At 35.3% G+C, this 17,015-nt stretch overlaps 1 protein-coding gene across 18 annotated transcripts in view; it reads right to left on the bottom strand.

Moving 5' to 3' along the window:
* The window catches only part of DLG1 (discs large MAGUK scaffold protein 1), a 256,957-nt gene that overhangs the window by 57,360 nt on the left and 182,582 nt on the right, over nucleotides 1–17,015 (bottom strand). For all 18 annotated transcript variants that reach the window (XM_070509126.1, XM_070509131.1, XM_014868119.3 and 15 more), the window contains 2 exons: nucleotides 14,600–14,756; nucleotides 367–469 (listed from right to left, as the gene is read on the bottom strand). In XM_070509126.1, coding sequence (XP_070365227.1) covers nucleotides 367–469; nucleotides 14,600–14,756 — 260 coding nt within the window. The remainder of the gene's footprint in view (nucleotides 1–366; nucleotides 470–14,599; nucleotides 14,757–17,015) is intronic.

Here is a 17,015-nt window from a genome sequence, read left to right on the forward strand (position 1 = left end):
TAATTTTCTTTGGCAATATTACTATCTTTGCTGATGATTTTTATTATTCTTTTGGATCACTGAGTTAGTAATAGGTATGTTAAAATGTATGTGTTTGGTTAGAGAACAGATTTAATAAAATACACACTTGAAAATTAATCCAAGTAATGGTGAAATACTCAACAGAGTTGGCAGATCTAAGTTTCTACATCCTATTAAAAACCCTTTGGCCTGGATAGTGAATTAGATTCAGACTAAAAAAACACCAGATTAATAAATAAGACCAAAACATAAAAAAGGTTAAGATTGGAAAGTTAAACATTATTAAGAATAATAATTCTAAAAACTGAAATAAACAATAAACATAGATAGCAAGAATTTTATTACCTTCAGGTCGATACTGTGCAACAATTGTCACAGCTTGGCCAGCATTTTTCAAAGTGGCCGCTGCTTGCTCATGGCTGGCAGTTCGGAGGTCAACACTGTTTACCTGTAAATCAAACCAAATCTTAAACTTGAAAGAAAATTATCACACTGATTAGAAATCACAACAGACTGCTCTTTGAGTAGGCATAGATAAAATTACTTTATCACTAAAATATTTTCTTGTTCTGATTTCTAAAAATATATCGTACAGTAAAATAAAATATTACCATCAATCAAAGCACTTTTATTCACTAAAAATACTTTGCTTAATGTCAAATGAGTAAAGCCAAAACATCTTCCTGCAGGTTTTCCGGAGGGCTGTCTATCAACCTCTTGAGAAACATACCTTACTTTGACAACCTGAAAAGTCAACAAGTGTCATCATTTTGTACATTGTCATTTCATGAGTACCTCAAGCAAGAGGAAGGAAATTCATTTTGTTTGTAGTATTTTCTACTCTTGCCACATTTTCACTCCTATTACTCATTTCAGTTCCAATTCTCTTCCTTCCTTTCCCAAACTAAAGCTTCCATTCTTTTGGAGTAACAGGAAAGCAATTATTTAAAAGTATTAAAATAGCTCAGATTTCAAGAACAGACATTTCAACAGAGTAAATGATATTAAATGAGCAACGAGATACTTTTTGAATAAAGGGCCCTTCCTTGGGTGAAATAATTACTGAGGGGATCAATCCCACTTCAGAAGAAGAAGCAACTTAATTCTTTTTCTGAAAGGCTGCCAATACCTAGTATATACTGCAAGGCACACTATCTTAAGAGACTGTACCTTTTTCACCATAAGAAAAACTTAATAGGACATTCACGGGAGCATTACACTTGAATGTAATAAGTTTTAAATATTTGGGTTTTTTCCCCCCTAGAAACAGCAATGGGTGGACTACAGCAATGTTCGGACCTTCACTGAATATTTTTGGAAAGGAAGGAGAACTGTCACGCCATTTTTATATGAAAGCTTGTTTTGTCGACAGCTAATCTAAAACCTGTTAAAGATCACACACCAATTTTGGAAAATTTGACTATGAGCCCAGAAATTCTTGAGATCATAAAATTTACGTAAAAAACCATTTTAACCATGTAAAGACCTGATGTTTTATATCATCTATAAAGGATATCATTATGCAACTAAGCAGAAACACACATACTTCTTGAAGGAAAACCAAGACCCAAGAACCTTAATCTAAACAAATATAACAAAATGTCATTTTATTAGAGAATATCTCTAGCTGAAGGCTATAAAAAACTCAACACAATGTATAAACAGCTCTACTTTGAACATAAAGAAAATCCTCCTAATTCCAAGGGAACAAATAAGGGAAGAAACATAAAAGGAAGATAAACTTTCACGGATTATTATAGAGAAGATTCTAATTTTTAATGAATTATTCCTGAGCATCAAATCCTTCTGCTGCAGAAAAGATCTGAAGACAACCTAAATAGATTCAAAAGAGAACAGTCTGTTAAGAAGACTACAAATTAAAAACTTTCCTAAATATCAGTGAACACTTTAATGGAAGATAGATTATCAAGGATGTTTTAGTAGAAATCCTTGTACTGAAAGACATATTTATGCAAATAGCCTTAGGGTCATATTTTTCTTTTAGACTAACACTTAAAAAAATGGAGGCGTAAGTTACATAAAGTTCACTTTTAAAGTGTACAATTCAGTGGTTTTTAGTGCATTCACAAGGATGCGCAACTATCACCATGATCTAATTCCAAAGCATTTTCATAACCCCTAAAAGAAACCCACTATCCATTAGCAGTCATTCTCCCCTTCCCTCTCTGCTTGGTCCCTGGCAACCATTAACCTACTTTCTGACTCAATGGATTTATCTATCACGTACATTTTAAATAAATGGGATACTATAATATGTGGCCATTTGTATTTGGCTTCTTTAACTTAGCCTTTAACATATAAATGAAAGGCTTTCTATAATACTAAGCAACCAGTGATTAACTTGGTTTCCATATAGTATACCTATAGGGCAAGCACATGTTGGCCAGAAGATAAAACCATGTGTGGTCTCCTGGGAGTTCATCCTTGTTGTAGCACATATCAGTACTTCATTACTTATTATGGCTGAATAATACTTCATTGTATGGCTATTCCACATTTTGTTTATCCACTTTGTTAATTAAATATATCCATAAATTTTTACTTCTTTTTGATACTATTGTAAATGGACCTTTTTTTTTTTTTTTTTTTTTTTTTTGCTGAAGAAGATTCGCCCTGAGCTAACATCTTTGCCAATCTTCCTCTATTTAGCATGTGAGCTGCCACCACAGCATGGCCACTGACAAGTGGTGTAGGTCTGCAGCTGGGAATTGAACCTAGATGGCCAAAGCAAGTGTGCTGAACTTAACCACTAGGCCACCAGGGCTGGCCCTGGAATTGTTTTCTTAAATTCACTTTCAGGTTATTCAATGCCAGTATGCAGAAATACAACTGTTTCTTGTACAGTGATTCTCTGTCCTGCAAATTTGCTGAACTTGTTTATTAGCTGTAATAGTTTTATTGTTGGATTCCTAAGATTTTTTATATATAAGGTTATGGCATCTGCCATGTCATGTAGAGATAGTCTTCCTTCTTCCTTTTTAATCTGGAAGCTTTTTATTTCGTTTTCTTGCCTAACTGTCCTGTCTAGAAACTCAAGGACAATGTTGAATAGAAGTGGCAAGAGTAGACACCTGGGTCTTGTTCCTAATCTTAGAGTGAAAGTTTTCAATGTTTCAGTGCCTAGTGTGATTTAAGCTATTAGTTTTTCATAGATACCCTTCATCAGGCTGAGGAAGTTTTCTTCCTAATTTCTTCAGTGTTTTTATGATGCAATGGGGCTGGTTTTCAACTAGTGCTTTTTCTGTGTCTGTTGAGATGATCATGTGGTTTATGTCCTTTACTCTATTCAGTGTCTTACTTTGAGGGGTTTTTCTATGTTGAACCAACCAGGCGTTCCTTGATAAATTCTACTTGGTTATGGTGTATAATCCATTTTCATGCTGCTGGATACGGTATAATATTTTGTTGGGGATTTTTATATCCATATTCATAAGGGTATTAACTTGTAGTTTTTTCTGATGATGTCCTTGTCTGGTTTGATATAACAATAATACTGGCCTTGCAGAATGAGTTGGGAAGTCTTCTTCATGCTTATCCCTTTTTGGGGAAGAGTTTGTGTAAATGACTAGTGTTAATTCTTCTTTAAACATTTGGCAGACTGCACCAGTGAGGCTATCTAGTCCTGGGCTTTTTCCTTTGTGGGATATTTTGATTATCAATTCAATCCCTTTAACTGTTACAGCTCCTTTCAGATTTTTCCATTTCTTCGTGAGACAGTTTCAATAGTTATGTCTTTCTAGGGATTTACCAAAAATTATATAATATATACAACTATATGATATATTACAAATAATTTACAAAACACATGTATCATAAAATGTCCTTTGTCTTTAGTAATAAGTTTTGTTTTAAAGTCTACTTTGTCTGATACTAGTATAGCCACTCTAGATGTTTCTTGGTTACTGCTTGCACATAGTGTATCTTTTCCAACCTTTTACTTTCAATGTTTGTTGAAAGTAAACCACTGCATCTTTGAATCTTAAGTGTGTTTGGTGTAGACAACATATAGTTGGATCTTGTTTTCTAATCCATTCTGTCAGTATCAGTCTTTTAACTGGAGCACTTAATCCCTTTACACCCTTTTTTTTTAAAGATTTTATTTTTATCCCCAAAGCCCTGCCAGTACATAGTTGTGTATTTTTTTTAGTTGTGGGTCCTTCCAGTTGTGGCATGTGGGATGCCACCCCAGCACGGCCTGACAAGCGGTGCCATGTCTGCGCCCAGGATTTGAACTGGCGAAACCCTGGGCTGACGAAGCAGAGGGCACGAAATGAACCACTTGGCCACAGGGCCAGCCCCCAAACCATTTACATTTAATGTAATTATGGAAAAAGCAATATGTATGTCATCTATATTGTTTTCTTTACGCCTTATGTCTTTTTTGTTCCTCTATTATTCCATTACTACTTTCTTTTATTAAATAGATATTTTCTAGTAAACCATTTTAATTCCCTTGTCATTTCTTTTGCTATATATATTTTATTTTCTTGGTGGGTTCTCTGGATTATAATTAACATTTTATAATGATCTACTTTGGATTAATACCAAATTAATTCAGTAGTATATAAAAACTCTGCTCCTATATAACTCTGTGTCCTCTACCCACCTTGTGATATTATTGTGATATAAATTACATCTTTATACAATGTGTGCATATCAACACAGATTTAAAATTATTGCTTTGTTGTCTTTTAAATCATGTAAGAGAAAAACAAATATTTACAAACAAAAAACACACTTATACTGTTTATGTTTATCTACGTAGTTCCCTTTAACAGTGCTCTCCATTTCTTCATGTGGATTTGGGTCACTTACTAGTGTCTTTTGATTTTAGTCTGAAGGATTTCCTTCAGTACTTCTTGCAGGGCAGGTTTACTAGAGACAAACTTCCTCAGCTTTGGTTTACCTGGGCATGTCTTAATTTGTCCTTCATTTCTGAAGGATAGCCTGGCTGGATATAGAATTGTTAGTCAATAGCTTTTTCCCCCAGAACTTTTCTTTTTCCCCCCAAAGATTGGCCCTGAGCAGACATCTGTTGCCAATCCCTCCCCCTCCTCCTCAAAGCCCCCCAGTACATAGTTTTATATTCTAGTTGTGGGTTCTTCTAGTTGTGGGATGCGGGATGCCACCTCAGCATGGCTTGACGAGTGGTGCTAGGTCTGTGCCCAGGATCTGAACACGCAAACCCTGGGCTGGCGAAGTGGAGTGCACGAACTTAACCACTCGACCATGGGGCCAGCTGCGCCCCGCCCGCCCAAGTTTTAATATGTCATCCCACCATGGTTTTTGAGGACAAATTAGGTGTTAATCTTATTGAAGATTCCCTGTACATAATGAATCATTTCCATCTTTCTGCTTTCAAGATTCTCTGTCTGTCTTTTGACAGTTTGATTATGATGAGTCTATGGTGTGGATTTCTTCAAGTTTATTCTACTTGGAGTTCACCAAGCTTTTCAGATGTGTACAATGCTTTTTATCAAATTTGGGAAGTTCTCAGTCATTACTTATTTAAATATTCTTTCTGTCCCTTTCTCTCCTGTCATTCTGAGACTTCATTATGCATATATTGGTATACTTGATGGTATCCCATAGATCTTTGAGGCTCAGTTAATTTTTCTTCTTGCTGATTCTGTCTTCTGCCAGCTCAAATCTGCTGTTAAGCTTGTCTAGGATTTTCTTCATTTCAGTTATTGTACTTTTCAACTCCATAATTTCTATTTGGTTCTTTTTTTATAATAGAATCTCTTTATTGATCTTCTTTCTACTTGGTGAGAGATTGTTCCTATACTTTCATTCTGTAGACATGGTTTCTTTAGTTCTTTGAACATATTTGAAATATCTGATTTCAAGTCTTTGTCTAGTTAAGTCCAAAGTTGTGATTCCTTCAGGACAGTTTCTTTTTATTGCTTTTCTTCCTGTGTACAGGCCACATTTTCATGTTCTTCTGCATGTCTCATAATTTGTTGAAAACTGGACATCTGAAATAATATAATGTAGCAACTCTGGAAATCAGATCTGCCCTCCTACCCATGACTTATTGTTGCTTTTTGTTATAGTTGCTGTTTGGTGACTTTTCTGAATTCTACAAAGTTTGTATTCTTTCTTGTGTGTACCACTGATGTCTCTGCCTGTTAGTTTAATGGTCAGTTAATGAATGGACAGTAATTTCCTTAAATGCATGGACTCTTTGCCTGAAGAGCTCTGCATGCACATTGGCTAACACCTTCAACACTCGCCTAGGCAATTGATAACTCTGCCTCAGTCTTCACTTACTGCTTGCACAGAGCCTCATGGTCAGCCAGAGGGGAGAGTTTAGGGTCCTTTCAGGTCTTTCCTGAGCATGCACAGAGTCCAAGACATGCAGGTGTCCTCCTAGATTCCAAGCAATATGTCAGGACTTTTCAAAGGCCCTATGGAGATCTCATTTCTCAGTTTTCTGTGTAAACTTTTGAATTGCGTACTGTTTGCCCCGTTATCCAATGTCTCAGGCAGCCATAACGTGCCTGTAATTGTTTTGACAATTACCCCAGGGGAGAAGGCTTTTGCACTGGTGAAACTCTAAATCAGGTCAAATACAGAGAACCTTGCAAATACGGTGTTTCAAGAACTATTAGGTCAAATTATGACAGTTCTCTGGGGAAGAGGCTCTGAAAATTCCACCTCTGTTCTACTCTCTCTAGTGGCTGTCAGCTTACTGGTTTTCACTGTAAATGTGGACTATTTTTTAAGGTTAATGTGGTACTGGAGAGCAGGGAATAGGACTTAGGCAAGTTAAAACTCCACAAAGCTCACATTTATGAGATTCAGTCATTTTTCTTGAATAAACTGTTGCAATTCTTTGATTACTTTCCAGAGTCTTAAAAAAGTTTATTCTGAGGGCCAGCCCAGTGGCATAGCAGTTAAGTTTGCACACACTGCTTTGGTGGCCTGGGGTTCATCAGTTTGGATCTCGGGTACAGACCTACACACTGCTTATTAAGCCATGCTGTGGCAGGTATCCTACCTATAAAGTAGAGGAAGACGGGCACAGATGTTAGCTCAGGGCCAAGTTTCCTCAGAAAAAAGTGGAGGGTTGGTGGTGGATGTTAGCTCAGGGCTAATCTTCCTCAAAAAAAAAGGGGGGGGAGGGGCCTGCCTGCTGGTGTAGTGGTTAAGTTCATGAACTCTGCTTTGCCCGCCCAGGGTTCACAGGTTTGCATCCCTTGCGTGGACCTATGCACTGCTCATCAAGCCATGCTGTGGCAGTGTCCCACATATGAAATAGAAGATGACTGGCACAGATATTAGCTCAGTGACAATCTTCCTCAAGCAAAGAGAGGAAGATTGGCAATAGATGTTAGCTCAGAGCTGATCTTCCTCACATACACACAAAAAAGCTTATTCTGACAATTTTGGCCACTTCTCACTGCTTTGACGGAGGAGAGAATTTTTGTTGAAGCCTTTTGGGTCACTTTTGATTCTAAGATCTTAAATTTTTGGTGAATATCCACTATATTCTCTACTACACTTGACATCATTGGAAATAACAGTAATACTTCATTTATACCATATTGAAAAATACAGTGTTCTACATAGGTAATAGACCTTGATTTCAAAAGCTTCTTTCTTCAGCAAAATTAAATATGTAAAAGGGAATATTTTATAAAACTTATTTCCTTGCTTTCTCAAATAACTTATTTATATTTTTCTCAGTAATGTGGGTTCATCATTACAAACATCAATAACAGGGATGGTTTTAGAATAGTGGTTCACAAAGTTTGGTCATAGGAGCAGCAACATCAGTATCTCTTGGATATTTGTTAGAAATACAAAGTTTCAGACCCTACCCAAGTCATACTCAATCAGAAACTGGGGATGGGGTCTAGGAAGCTGCCTTTTAACACGGCTGCGAGGTGATGAAGTGAAAGACTGAAAACAGCTAAGTTTTGTCTAATGAAGTACTTAAGTTTGTTTCAGGGTTTTAAGTTAGTTTTGTTTAGTTTTGAATATCTTTTCTCATGTTTTTCTCTTGCACCTAAGGTTTTCCCTACTGCTCTCAGGATATTTCCCTAGAAAAGCATAGTAAGTATTAAAATTTTAAGGTTATTGACACATACCGTCAAACATAAGCCTGTATTTAACTTACACTCACATTAGGGTGAGCAACTGGTCTGGACTGACTGGGAATTTCAGTTTCAAAATTGAGACTAAAGGGGTTTCCAGACACAGGGCTGTCAGTGCTAAAACAGGGAAAGTTCTGGGTGAACCAGGTTGTGCTGGTCAGTCTAATATACTCTAGCAGTGTGTCAGTGACCCACTATGAAGTGGTCCCACATGGACAATTTAAAAAACACCTATTTTTGCTTTGTGTTTTTCACATCTAGTCTAAGCCAACTGAAAACTTATTTTAACACAAGGTGTGAAGTGAGGTTGTAAAGCTAATTTTATTCCCTTAAATAACTAGCTAATCCATCCAACAACATTTATTTTTAAAAAATCCATTCCTTACCACTAATATGTACTTATCATACCAGAACTTATTTTAAAAAATTAAATTACAGTAGAATTATAAGCAATAAAATATACAAATTTGAACAGTTCAGTTGGAAGGATTTTTGACAACTACATACACCCATTAACCACAACCCCAAACAAGATACATACCCTTTCCATCAACCAACCCAGAAATTTCCATTGTGCCTCTTTATAGTTAAGAACAATCACCAGCAACCACTTTCTGACTTCTATCAATAAAAATTAGTGTTGCCTGCTTATGATTACCATATAACTGGAATCGTACAGTATGTATTTTTGTGGTGTGTTTTGTTTTACTCAACATGATGTTTTTCAGTGGCCTCTATGTTGTATTGAGTTTCAGTAGTTTGTTACTTTTTATTGCTGAGCAGCTTTATATTATATAAGTATACTACAATTTATTTAGCTATTCTACTACTGATGGACACTTCAGTCATTTGCAGATCTGGAATTATGAATAAGGCTGTTATGAACATTTCTTGGTAGTGTTTACATAGACATGATTTCTTGGGTAAAATCTAGGTGACAGGTTAGATATACATTTAATTTCTTAAAAACTTCCCCAAAAGTTCTTGTAGTGGTTGTACAATTTTACATGCCCACCACTAAGGAATGAGTTATAATAACTGCTCTGTATCTTCACCTATGTTTGTTGTCATACATCTTTCACTTTAGCCATTCAAGTGGGATATGGTATTTTGTTGTAGCTTTAAAAATATCTTTTTATTTGGGCATAATTCACAGTCAGTAAATTCATATTTTTTAGTTTACAGTTAAGAGTTTTGACAATTGCCTATGTTGTGTAGCCATAATAAAGATATAGAAAAGTTACATCACTCCCATCCAAATTCCTCCAAACCCCTTTACTGACTGTTTTCTGTACTGCCCTGATGCCCAATGTTAAGCACCTTTTTATGTGCTTACAGATTATTCCTGTATCTTGTTTTGTGAAATATTTAAGTCTTTTGCTCATTTTTAGATGGGGTTACTCAACTTTTTATTGTTGACTTGTGGGAGATGTTTATATATCCTAGACACAAGTCTTTTGTCAGATAAACGTACTAAGAATATTTTTTCCCACTGTGTGGCTTGTCTATTTGGTTTCTTTGTTTTTTAAATATATTTTTTATTCATTTATTTATTTTTAAAGATTGGCACCTCAGCTAACATCTGTTGCCAATCTTTTTTTTTCCTCCTTCTTCTTCCTCTCCCTAAAGCCCCCCAGTACATAGTTGTATATTCTACTTGTAGGTCCTTCTGGCTCTGCTATGTGGGATGCCGTCTCAGCACAGCTTGATGAGCAGTGCTAGGTCCATGCCCAGGATCTGAACCGGCAAAACCCTGGGCTGCTGAAGTGGAGCGTGTGAACTTAACCACTCAGCCACGAGGCGGGCTCCCTATTTGGTTTCTTAATGGCACCTTTTTTATGGTTAGTGTCTTATGTATCTTGTCCAAGAAACTGTTGTCTACCCCAGGGTGGCAAAGATATCTTCCTATATTTTCTTCTAGGAGAATTATGGTTCCGGGCTTTACACTTAGATTTATAATCCATCTAGGATTCATTTTTACATCCGGAGTAAGACTGGGTTGAGGTCCATGTTTTTCCTTAGAGATATGCAGTTGTTTCAGCAACATTTATTAAAAAGACTTGCCTTTCACCATTGAACTGACTTGGTCCCTTGGTCTTCTTTAAGAAACCTGTGACTAATCCAAATGTTCACCAAGATTTTCTTGTATGTTTTCTTCTAGAAGTTCAGTTCCATCATTCATTTCTGGTAATTTTTGCTTCATGTATTTTGAAAGGATTATTAGGTACATGCACACTGAGTACTGTTATGTCTTGATGAAATGGTGTTTTTATCATTATAAAATCTGTTATAATCTATTTGTCTATTTTGTCTCATATGAATATAGTCACATTATCTTCCAGATGCTGTTTACATGGTATACTTTCTTCCACTCTTTTACTTACAACATCTGAGTCTTCAGATTTAAAATGAATTTCTGATAACGAGCATATAGTTGGGTCTTGGTTGTTTTTGAACCAAGCTGAAAATTTCTGCATCTTAATTGGAGTGTTTACTGTAAGACAGATGTTAATATAGTTGGATTTCAAACTTACATCTTGGTATTGCTTTTTATTTACCCTGTCTTTTCCTCCTTTCCTGCCTTCATTTGTAAGAAGCATGTATTTTTTCATATTTCATTTTATCTCCTGCATAGATTTTTTAAAAATTATACCTCTTTGTAGTATTTTTACTGCCTCTTCTAGAGATTATAACACATAAGTATAAGTTATCACAGTTTACTTTCAAGTAAGCTTATACCACTTCACAAACTGTATAAGAAACAATAGTGTAATTCCATCTTCCCTTTCAGTTTGTGTTCTAGTGGCCTTACATTTTACTTCTACATGTCATAAGCCCCACAATACACTGCAATTTTTTTGTTTTAAATAGCCAATAGTCTAATAAAATATGTAAAACTACTTTTAAAAACTTTAAAAATGTATTTTCTATATTTATCCAGGTATTTACCCTTTCTGTTGTTCTTAATTCCTCTCTGCAGATCTAGGGTTCCATCTGGTAGAATTTCTCTAATCAGAACAATTTCTTCTAGTATTTCTTGTGTGTCTGAGACAAATTCTCTCAGTTACTGTCTGTCTGAAATGTTTTTATTTCAACTTCATTTCTGATGAATAATTTCACTGGATATAGGATTCTGGGTTGACAGTTTTTCTTTTCGCACTTTGAAGATATTGTTCAATTGTTTTATGTCTTCTAATGTTTCTAGGGAGAAGTCAGCTGTCATTTGTATTGTTCCCATGTACGCAGCGTGTTGCTTCTGTGCCTGCTTTTGACATGTGCTCTTTAGCGTAGCTTTCTAGTACTGCATGATGGACCTAGGTCTGGTTTGCTTTGTACATATTGTGTCTTGAGTTTGCTGCGCATCAGAGATCTGTGAGTTGATACCTTTCATCGGTTTGGAGAATTCTTTGTCATTACGTCTTCAAAGATTCTGTCTCCTCTTTATTAGACCATCTGATATTGTTCCATAGATCTCAGACACTCTGGTTTGCTTTTTCTTCCCAAAACTTTTCTCCCCACTCACTTTATGTTTCAGTTTGGAAATTTTCTTTGACCTATGTTCAAGTTTATTGATTCTTTCCTCTGCTGATTCCAGTATGCTATTATGTCTCTCAAATAAAAGTTTCATTTGTGATAGCTTTTTTTATTTCTAGCAATTCCACATAATTCACTTTTTGTAGTTTCTAGGTCATTGCTGAAATTCTCCAATCTTTTCAACCTTATTGTCTCCCTTTACCACTACACCCTTTAGTATTATCATCACATGACTTTATCATAATTATTTTAAAGCTCCTGTTTAATAAATCCAACATCTAAGCCTTCTCTCATTTACTTCTGTTGACTGCTTTCTGTCTTGATAACTAGTTTCATTTTCTTTCTTTTTCACGTGTTTTGTAATTTTTAATTATAAAATAGACATTTTGGGTAAAATAACAGTAGAGGCTGAAATAAATAATATTTAATTCTAGAACAGGGAACAACCCTTGTCTCAGGCCACTAAAGTAGGGGAGGGAGCTGCAGTGATATGATCTGTAGTTGAAATGTAATTAGATTTTGTTGTAACTTTAAGTTTAATGTCAAATGTTTTGAGAGCAGGATTAAGAATTTTCCTTCTGAGGGGTTTACGATGTGAGCACAGATGAGATCCCCAAGATCTCTTTGTGTTTTATAGTTGAACCACCGAACCACTGCCTTATAACCCTGCTGCCAGCTTTCTGGATTGCTGATAAGTTCCACGCTCTGAGACCTACCCCAGGCTTGCTGTGTTCTGGAGATATCTCTCTGTCTAGATTGCCTCAGACTGCTTTTTCTCAGCTCTCCTGCCCCACTCTCAGCCATTAGCAGCTCAAGGTACAAAGTTCCTGAGGTTGACTTTCACAAATCTTCTGCCCAAAGTCCCCTATATTTATTGGTCAAGTGTCTTGTATTTGGGGATGCACTATACGACTAAGGAATGATTTTCTCTCAGTTCACCTCTGTTGGTTCCTAACCTTTGGTTTATTGCCTCTGAGCACTCAGTGAACACCCATGGGAAAGAGTTGGCAGGTAAGTGCAGACTTGCTCTGTGGCTTCCCAGAATGTTTATCAGTTTCATCAGTCCACTGAGGCCATTAAATGTTGGGTAAAGTTTTGGCTGATTTCTCCCTACCCCCATCTATTCCTTCTCTTCCTCCCACCACTCTACCAAGAAGGCACTGCCACAGGTGTCTTCTCTTCTGTGAAGGACTAGTTACTATCTGTAAGTTAGTTTACTTAGGCTACTTTGAATTCTCAGTCCTCTGATGGGGTTAGTTTCTCTAAACTTATCCAGATTGTTTTGGTTTTTAGGGTAAGAGTTATGGTCTCTTGACACCTGACATTCTAACACTGTAACTAGGGTGTATTCCTGCTTTACAGATCTCTTCCAATAATCACTGTTCTTGGATAGCACTATGCTATTTTAGTTGCTGTAGCCTTAAGTACAGAAGTACAGTTTCCACTTGGTTGCATTGCACATTAATAATTTCCTTTATTTTCTAAGATTATGGTACTGTAATTCTTAGTAAAGTACCCCTGCATATTTGAAGACTCAAATGCCCAAGATTTTCATCCAAACACCAGTTGGTTACACTATGATCTCAGAACTAAACCAAAAACAGAGTTCTACTTCTTTTGTAAATGACCAGTTACCCTCTTTCTGTCTTAGATTCGGTCTATCTTGAATTAATAAAGGATCCTCAAAAGGACAGGCTGCAGGAATATGCTGATACATCTAAGGACATACAGGGAAGGGTCAGGTGGCGAGACGGACTGATCTGAAAATGGCAGAAAAGATGCAGTGTACATTTTTTGAATGCTTTTCTCATCATGTTCCAACAACATCCATCTTCGTTTTGAGGAGTAATTTCTGATTTTCTTTATATTTTGTAGTTGAAAAGATCTCTATTGATTTATATTAATGGTTTAAAATAGTTATCAATACTGAATAGCACTGTTGACCCAGGATAGAGGTTTGTTTCTGTATCCCAGATCCTAAAATTTTAGAAAGTATTACCTTTTTAATTAAAAACAAAATGGCAAAGCATAATGTAGTGGTTAAGGTGAATCCTGGCTATACCATTTATTAGCTATTGTTAGCTACTATGGGAAAATTAACCTCTAAACTTCAGTTTTTTCATTGGAAAAATGGTGATAAGAATGATGCTCTTGAGTCTACTACAAGCAATGTAAAATATTTTTGGAAGAATACCACTCCCCAATGCAGGTAGCACTGGATTCCTAGACATAAAGTAAATAAAATACTATTGAAAATAAGCTCACAATGCAAAATTTAGAACATGAGAAAGCAATTTACCACAAGTCATCACAAAATAGTGTGTATTAGATACCCACAAACTTCAGAAAACAGAACTTTTATTTATGGAATATAAAATAAATAGGTTTAAAAGAAAAACTTAAAAGAATGTAAGAAACTATAAATAATCAAAATCATCAAATAATCAATGATGATTCTAAACTTAGATGCATCTCATAACATAGTTTCAAAGATACAAAGAAAAAAATTGCTGCAAGGACAAAATGCTAAAGCCACCATCATATTCAGAATGGTTAAAAAATGTCTTTTAATAATAGATTAAGTAGACAACAGATTTAAGTATAAAGAAGATCTGAACTATAAGAGAAACAAGGTTGAGTTAACAGACATCTAAGAGAACCCTGCAGTCAACAGAGAATACATACTTCCTTCAAGCACATTTATAAATTATAAAGACTGACCCCTTATAAGTCAAATATCAAAAGAAAACCTATCATAAAAAACATGCTCTCTCATAACACTATAATTCTACAATTAAACGGTAAAATGGTAAGAAGATAAACAAAATATCTCCCATAACTTTAAAATATAAAAACCAAAACTTTTAATTATTACTAACAGTTAAAATAGGGAAAACAGTATTTTGATCAACATATCCTACCGATATAATACGATCTCCTTTTCTGAGTTCTCCACTAAGGTCAGCAGGTCCTCCAGCCAAGATAAAGGAAATAAATATTCCTTCTCCATCTTCACCTCCTACAATGTTGAAACCAAGGCCCGTTGAGCCACGATGAAGAACAACTTTTCTAGGTTCCCTAAAAATTAAAAAAATATTGAATACCTTAGAAATTTTATATAGCACTGGACATTCTATCAACGAGAATCCCCTATTGATAACTCTCATATTATCAAACTATAAAGAAAGCCAGATGAAATTTAAAAGGGTTTTCAAAACTGTGGAATAAAGACATTCTTTCTAAGCCTACAAAATTAGGCTTAGACATTAAAAGAAAAAATTCTAATTTTATAAAAAAGCTAAAGAAAAATCACATTAAAAAATAAACACAAAACTCAAACAAAAAGGAGAAAACAATGAAGCAACTAAAAAAATGATATAAAGAGCCTACTCAAGAAATACATATACTTATGAAAAATTGATGTTGCACACATTTTATTGCCTATGAAGTAGTCACTACCCCTACCTTCTTAGATGTTGTAAAAGGCATCCTTTGTCTTAGAGCAGGTAGTCCCTTTTTCTAGTCCCAAAGGGATGAATCATGACTAACATAAGCCAGTCACTGCAATCCCATTCCCCTTTGCTAAGGTGAGGCTACGACCCTATTCCTGCCTCAGAAATGAAGGAAAATTTTATTGTCACTTCCCAAAGAAAGACCTTAACAAGGACAAAGCACATTTTGTCCCCATCCAAAGCACATTTATTTCCCTCCAGATCTAAATTAATCCCGTGCTAAAGAATGAACAAGGGTGGTGAACACGATGTAATCTACAGAGGAATCGAAATATAATGATGTACACCTGAAATTTATACAATGTTATAAATCAATGTCACTGCAATGAAAAAAAATCAGAGAAAAAAAAAGAATGAACAATAAAATCCCATTACTGGCTTGGATATATTATAACCATGAAGGTCAAACAAGAAAATCCCAGAGACACCATGGACCTAGGGTTGCTAAACAAACCTTGGAACTGCCCATCATCAGACTTTTAATATGAAATAATTAAATATCTTTATTTCTAAGGTCACATCCCTCTATCTCTGCTTTTCTTCCATTCTAAGATGTACCTTTTCTGCCCTCCTCCATTTAAAATCTGAAATCAGAAAACATCTTACGACTAAATCATGTTTCACATTTGCTGCCAATTATACACAGTTATGTGAAAACCATTCACACCTGGTAAGACCAGGAAAATCCCAGTAGCAGATTATTTTAGATACGATGAAATACAAAGTACCATTTGAAATTAGAATGTATCATACTTGGTAACTATTTTAAAAATTTAATCTGATTTATCTAAAATACTGCAGAAAGTTATTAGTAACAAAAGGCTTAAAAGAACTAAGTATTCTTTTAAAATAAATTTTAGGGATCTTCCATATAATGTGGAACTAACCTTAAATATTTGTCTGCTCAAAACTTAAAATGGTGTTTTCTAGTTATATATAGGTATTCATCAATAATCAGTTTTGCCAGTTCATTTACAGCGTTAACAAAATCATATTTTCTTGTCAAATATAGCAAAACTACATAATATACTGCTTAGGAAATATTATACATACAAACACATATGAAAGAAAAGGGAATAATAAATTCACAATTCACAAACGCAGTTAACTTGGTGTGGCAGTGGAAGAGAAGCAGGGCAGGATCAGGGGCAGAAGATATGTTTCACTATATTGGTGATGTTTTATTCCTTGTTAGATGGTGGACTCATGGTTTAGGGTTCCTACCATGCTTTAAAACATATGTATGAATTATAATTTTACATTACCAAATAGTAATTAAAAGAATACTCTGCTGAAATCCAATGATATTTCCAGAGGAAAATGAATTCTGACTTTTCAAATAAGCACATGAAAAGATGCTCAACGTCATTAATCATTAGGAAAATGTATCAAAGTTACGACGAGATACGTTCTACCTACCACAATGGCTATAAAACAAAACAAAACAGAAAAAACAAGTGTTAGTGAGGATGTAGAGAAACTGGAACCCTCATATATTGATGATGGGAATGTAAAATGGTGCAGCTGCTATAGAAAATAGGTGGTTCCTCATAAACCTAAACATAAAGTTATCATATGACCCAGCAATTCCACTCCTAGGTACATATCCAAAGGAACTGAAAGCAGGGACATAAGTAGATACTTGCATGCCAATGTTTATCACAGCATTACTCAGAACACCCAAAAGGTGGAAACAACCCAAGTGTTCACCAACAGATGGACGGATAAACAAAATGTGGCATACACACACAATGGAATATTATTCACCCATAAAAAGGAATAAAGTTCTGATACATGCTACAATGTGAAATAATCTTGAAAATAT

This window comes from Equus asinus, chromosome 5 (assembly GCF_041296235.1).
Source record: "Equus asinus isolate D_3611 breed Donkey chromosome 5, EquAss-T2T_v2, whole genome shotgun sequence".
Taxonomy (NCBI): domain Eukaryota; kingdom Metazoa; phylum Chordata; class Mammalia; order Perissodactyla; family Equidae; genus Equus; species Equus asinus.